The sequence below is a fragment of the Choristoneura fumiferana genome, chromosome 29 (assembly GCF_025370935.1).
Source record: "Choristoneura fumiferana chromosome 29, NRCan_CFum_1, whole genome shotgun sequence".
NCBI lineage: Eukaryota > Metazoa > Arthropoda > Insecta > Lepidoptera > Tortricidae > Choristoneura > Choristoneura fumiferana.
The window spans coordinates 2,536,061-2,542,797 of record NC_133500.1 but is presented as its reverse complement, the minus strand read 5'-3'; the positions used below and the strand labels follow the sequence as shown (position 1 = coordinate 2,542,797).

General features: G+C 34.7%; 1 protein-coding gene across 1 annotated transcript; it reads left to right on the top strand.

Annotated features, from left to right (window-relative positions):
• Positions 1-2,209: 2,209 nt before the first annotated feature.
• Positions 2,210-6,257, top strand: LOC141444058 (uncharacterized). The gene is made up of 6 exons (XM_074109494.1): positions 2,210-2,459; positions 2,610-2,845; positions 3,558-4,872; positions 5,158-5,339; positions 5,672-5,881; positions 6,243-6,257. The coding sequence occupies exons 1-6, from the start codon at positions 2,438-2,440 to the stop codon at positions 6,255-6,257; spliced, it is 1,980 nt and encodes a 659-aa protein (XP_073965595.1). The 5' UTR covers positions 2,210-2,437.
• Positions 6,258-6,737: the final 480 nt, after the last annotated feature.

Sequence of the window (6,737 nt, the reverse complement as noted above, 5' to 3'; positions counted from 1 at the left end):
AGCCCTAACTACATTTGCATACCAAATTTCAAGTCGATGCCACTAACCGTGGAAGATTTCCGTCCTGTGAAGACAATCCTGGCTGGACTACCAGGATGTCACTACTAGATTATTGTATTGTCACGCAATTTACACAAGTATGCCAAATTACAAGTCGATCCGACTAAGTACTGGAAGTTGGTCGAATTTAACTTGCAAGAAACTAAATAAAAACTTGTAAAAACAAGTAATAATTAACCGAGACCGTGTTGCTTTACACATCATTGGAGCATCCCACATCCCACCTGTCGGATATACCTAGGGCCACAGAATAAGTAATAGCTAGCGCTGCCAGCAGGGCTACTACGAAACTTGAAACTCGAAGTTCGTGTCGTGCGGTCTCTCTCGCTCTCATATTAAATAGTATAAGTGTCAGAGGAACCGCACGACACGAACTTCGAGTTTCGAGTTTCGTAGTAGCCCTGCAGGACGCTGCTAGGGCTACCGCGCCATCAGCTTTGTAAGGAGGCGCACCTCTTTCGAATAATAGCCGCAAAGCCGTCGACCTGCGACTCAACAAACATCGCTGAGGCACTGCAATGATGCGGCAGCCCCATCAGCACCCTGAATACCTACGTCATTGTTCCTACTGAATACGCACACACTAATACTATTTTTTTTTTTGGCAACCGACCGTAATATACGAGCTGCATTTTTTTACTTCACGAGGTTATGGGCCCTATACAATGAGGGCTATCGCTTATGAATTCGCCACTAGAGGTCTCCGAAATGTTAAATCTCATAGTTTTTGAGTGAGCTACGCGGGTTTATTTAAAATTAGAATAATTTTGTGAATATTTTGCAATATCTGAAATTAATTATGGCAAATATGCGTTCCGGGGCCATGAATGTCTGTGTTTTGAGACAGTTTTGTCTTTCGGAAACCTTTGTCCTCCCTTTTTTCCGAACAAAACGGAGACTATGCAACACTGTGGCATGCTCGATATTTTTACGGTACGGTTTTAAGGTGTATTAAATATGATTTTTATCTAAACTTTGTTTTCACACAACAGACTTTGAAAGCCATACTTAAAAACCTCACGCAACAGTGCGCCATCTAGTGAGACAAAAAACGATAGCCCTCATTGCACATTCTGCTTCTAAGGAATAAGGGCGGATTTTTTGGGAAAGAGAATAAAATTGTGCAAGAGACGAATTTTACGCCCAGGCTTGCAACTTATTTTTTTATTATCTATTGGTTTTATTAACTGTTATTTTCATATGTATTATGTACAATAAAGATAAGTATACAATTTTTTACAAATAAATGTCGGGCGTATAAATATATTAAGTTAACCTACAATTGCAGATTTTCTTTATCCGGATTACACTTAAAAGCAAGTTAAAAGCATAAAACTCCCGGCCAGACCTTGGCCTCCTGTTTACACGAGTTCTTCATTAACTGCTAACCCCTTTTTACAATGCCTGTTTAACTCTCAACATAAAAGCAGCTTTACAATGCTAAAAGCGGTTCATGGACGCGAATTAAGGATCATAATATCCGGCATAGATACAAGTTCCACGAGATCCTTGCTACCTATCCATTTTTATGTAGGCGTAGGTACTCTCGTCTCGTGATACTGTTTTACAATATAAGCAGGTAGTTAACTGCTAGCTATGTAAGTTAAACGTACGAGTGCTTGTCGCTGTCCCGGTAGTTGGCATCTTTAATCTTATGTCACTAGCAATAGAGATGGCAGCAGGGTGTCGTCTATTGGGCATTAGCGTGTCCAGCACTCGGACTTTAACCTAATTAAAATGTTAGTTTCGAAAATCAGGCTTTTTAAATATTTATTTAAAAAAATAAAATGTTATTAACTTATTCTATGGTTTTTTTCTTATGTTAGACAGAGAAAAAAAGAACTATTCTAGTGGCAAACTAGTAAAACTTTATCTCCTTCACTTGCCTTCTTTTTATAAGCTCTCATTATAGATTTATTGTTAAAACATTATTGACGGAGCGATTTTTTATTTTATTTTAAATAGTTTTATCCGTGACTGGAACAGTTTGGTTTTATGATGTGGCAATGATTATATAATATGTCACTTTGACACTTTCAATAAACGTTTTGATACTGCAAGTGAAAAATATAATGTGCTTTTTGTAGGAAGAAGCACTCATAAAGTACAATGATTTGTAACTGTTTATAAAAAACTATTTTTAATATATTTCTATAATTTAACACTGATAGTTAAAATGAGCGCATAGCAAATAAAAATAATTCTAATTCATAAAAAATAAAAGTGACACAAGGTTTTAATACACTATTGAAACGCTCATAACAACAAGCGCACGTGTGTCAAATACATGTGTTCAATTCTTATATTGTATCAATTGTGCACTTATTCACTTTAATATCAGCAAATGTTCAACTAATTTAAGCGTACCTACGTTAAAATGTCACTTAATCCTTTAAACGGTAAGCATTCACACAGAATTAACTAGAATAAAACTTACAGATTAACCCCAAAAACAAATCAAATTTTCGATGTTCCCACTTGATACAAGCACGTGAAATCGCATCTACATACAATACAGTGATTTATCAGTGTGTTTATACATATTACAGAGTTGAAACGGCGTCTAGAAGATGATACAACTGCACTTCCGAAGCGTCTTTGCTTAGCAAGAAACGTAGTGCATTCTCACTACTTCCCAGCGGCTCCTAAGGAAAGAGTTGTCGCAGAATGGCTGAACGGTCTCACGAAGCTCAATAAACTCAATGGCGGGGAGCTGAAGAGTATAACCGGCTGGCTTAGTGCTGGTGATGGCCTGAGTAGTGACTTAAAAAGCAAATTGATACAGGTATAGTTTAAATTTGTTGGCTTCTTAACCTTCACCTATGGTTGCCATCTATATGGATTTTCAAAAAAATTCGTAACAACCCGCCTAGAAGCATCCTAGCATTCTCTAAACTAGGATAAATCTGGATAGTGCTAAGATGCTTCTGGGTGGGTTGTTAAATTTTTTGGTGATAGCAGACCTATGTTTATCTACGTAACTTTGCACCTCAATATTAAGATGATGCATATTCTGGCTTTTGTATATATTTAATTCTTTCTAAGTAAGAGAGTAGACCTTGTATCCTGTTGATATATAACACAATATCTCAAAAAACTACTTAGATCAATTAGCCTTTCACTGTTGAATTATTATTTATTTACATGATTTTTTACTTCTGTGTAAGAATAAATAGTTTTTAATTTATATTGTAATTCCCGTGTGGTATCGGGTTAGAATTACACCTCTCCATTTCTTCCGTGGATGTAGTAAGAGGCAACTGAGGATATAGGTTAAGGTATACCGTAGGCGACAGGCTAGCAACCTGTCACTATTGTACCATTTTTGTCAAACTTAAAACCTAAACTGGCTAAAAGTGGCTTTGAAGGGGTAATGTTTCATGTGCTCTGCCTACCCCATTTGGGAATACAGGTATGATGTTTGTGTGTGTGTGTGTGTGTAATTTATATTAGCCATGCCATATAAGATTTTTTACTTTTCATTCAAACTTTTTCAGATTGTATCAGAATTTGTTCAGTGCAATCCACTTAAACTTGAAGAAGTTCAATCAATCCTCGATTTTGTTGAAAATGAAAAAATATCAAAACAAGTGACTGAGCATATTGATGAAAATTTAATAATATCAGTGACACTTCTGCAAAATTTGAGTACACAGAATGAAGACCGAACCAAAACAAATGCTCTCATTCAAAGAATACTAAAAAACCTTGTTAAACACTACAAAGAGTCCAAGAAGAAATTGGAATTTATCATCAAGTTCTTGGATGGTAAGAATTTGGAGACAATATTTGGTTTATTAGACACTGACAATCATAATTCTATCATAGAAGTCTGTCAAAACATACTGTTTCCAGTTAATAAAAAATCTTTCTTCGTAAGCTTCTTACAAACTTTGATCAGAAAAGACAATATTGATGACTTGATTGCTGAAAAAGGAGACAATATTCAGTCTGTACTGAAAATTATGAGTGCATTCTTTGAATTCCCAAACAATCGCACTTCTAAGGATCACAATTTTCTATGCAACTTTGTGGATGTTTTTGTCAGTTGTTTCCAAGGCGAAAATCAACTTATTTTCGCCTTCTACATTATGGTCAGTAATTCATTGAACATGCCACAAAATTACTTAACTCCAAACAGTGCAATGCCTTCTATCATTTTCGAAGAAAACAATGACAAAATCAAAAGGAGCATATTTTTGAGAATGCTTAAAATATTGCTCCAAAATGAAGTTGACATCACCACCAGACTAACAGATACTTTTGGTGAAAAAATATCTAAAGCGGAAACTAGAAAGAACTTCTCCATGTTCATACAAGGAGTGTTGATGGGGCTTTTAAAGTTAGAAGGGAAACCAGATAAAACTACTATGAATATTATAAATACAGCATTAAAATTAGATCCAATGCTAATTGAACAAAAAATGGACCAAATATTACCACCAATAATGGCAGCCAAAAAGAATAGCTCAGCCATCATGGAAACATATACTTCTATGTTAAAATGTCTGCTACAAACTTTATTCAAACTTAGCCGAGGCACTTCATTTATCACTCAAATACTACCAAATGTAAAGCTGATTTTAGAAGCTAGCAACACTGAGCAATTTGGTTTGATTCAGAAAAAAGATGACTCTGAGAAAATTAAAAGTAAAATAATCACAGGCAATGATGTGATGCCCAAAGAATGTGTGGATATGTATGGAAAATGGACTTCAGAGTTGATGTTCAGACAAAACAGTGAGCTGCTTGTGTCGTTACAAAAGGACTTTGAAATACACTGCCTCATGATGCTGGAAGAAGGTTTTGTCAGTAAGTGATTTTTTGTTATGAAATAGGGTTCCATTGCCAAACAAAAAAAAGTGTCACAAGGAGTTCTCATCTACCAGATTTTTTTTAATCTACTCATAAAATATCAGTAAAACTACCAAACTCTAGCAATAGCCATTGCCAACATTTGAGTTTTGGCTCCCTGTTATAGTGAGTCCAGCTAATGCCCCTTCCACCACATAAAATTTTAAGATTTTTGTTAAATATGATTTATTTCTAAAAATCTATTTATCTGTGAGTTTTTTCTACACAAAAATAACTTTACAGGTCCATCTATCATAACATTATGTGAAGTCCTGTCGGCCATCTTGTCAAGTTTCTTCGAGAACAGCAAAATGGCGGACCACACGGTCCCGCGCCATATTGCCGAGGACTTTTGGAATTCTTACCGAAAATTCGAGAATGAATGCTTAAAGAAACTGGGAGAGTGTGTGCTGAAACTAAACTATGTAAGTTACTTTCCATGCAAATCTTAACTTTAACGCCTATGGCAAACTAAAGTAAGATAAATCTGGAAATAAAATCAAAGTAACTGATGTCAAATAGTTAAATCTACACTGATTAACTGAATACACACAGACAATAGGCAACACACAACCTAAACTTCTAAAGCTAGAGACTTGAAATTTGGTAGACATTTTCCTTAGGAGTCATAGAGGCGAAATAAAAATGACCTTAGTTTTTTCACATCGCCATGTGATAGAGAGCTATCCAATTGTTAGTATTTTAACAGGATAAAGTTGTGTGTGTAAATATACTGATATTATTCTTATCATTTCAGAACCCCCCTCTAATGAAATCCTTCCTGCAACTTTGTGTAAGTTTTTCGAGACTGAAGTGTCTCAATCTGAAGTATGGCAACATTAAAGTGGACGTGCGGACTGACAGTGGATGTGATATTTACGACTTTAATGCCATTTTACCCTGTTTGAGTGGAGAACAGTGGGCAACACTGGCAGGGAAAGTGAAAGATGAAGCCAGGGTACTATTGGTAAGATATTTTTGTGTTATAAATTAATATTTATATCTGTAAAACATGTTTCCATGGCAGGCGAAAAAACGGAGAGTGACACATAAAGTATTGAGTATACAATTTTAACACAATTTTATTAGGTAATAATTACTAACTAAGTCAAAAGACCCTACCTGTGACTGGGTGACTAAATCACCGACCTCAGATTTTCACATGCCTAACTTGTCTGAACATGTCATGGGAAATGAAATGAAATGAAATGAAATTTATTTGCGGTAAATGTAGTACATTATAGTTAGGTATATGATGTTATAGGAATTTTTGTTTCATACATTTAGACTGTATAAGTCATGCAAATATTATTTTTTGATACATGCAGCACATGCAACAATAAGGACTCCCTAGTTTGTATCAAAAGATTCTAAGTAGTTGACATTAAGTATTCATATATTTAGACCTATATAATCAAGAATATAATATTAAGAATTAATTTCATAATAATGATAATAATTAAAAATGTATACAATATGTCAGTTATAATTTAGTGAAGAATTTATTAGGATGTCAATTTTATTCAATAGTAGTAATAGTATACTAAACTAAAAAATTAATGAGAATGTCAAACAAGATAAAGCCATCTAAATCGGTGGACATATATATGCACGCATTATTTTACACCGTCTGTGCAATACAATCAATAAAAATCATTACAATCAGAATAAAACCATGTTCAAACAGAATTATATTAATACCATAATTGTACATGTCAGGGTAAAATCTATAAATTCAGTCAATGTCAGAATTTCGTATTTGGAATCAACAATTTGGAATATGCATTAAGCCTGTTTAAATTCCATATACTCCTTCACCGAAT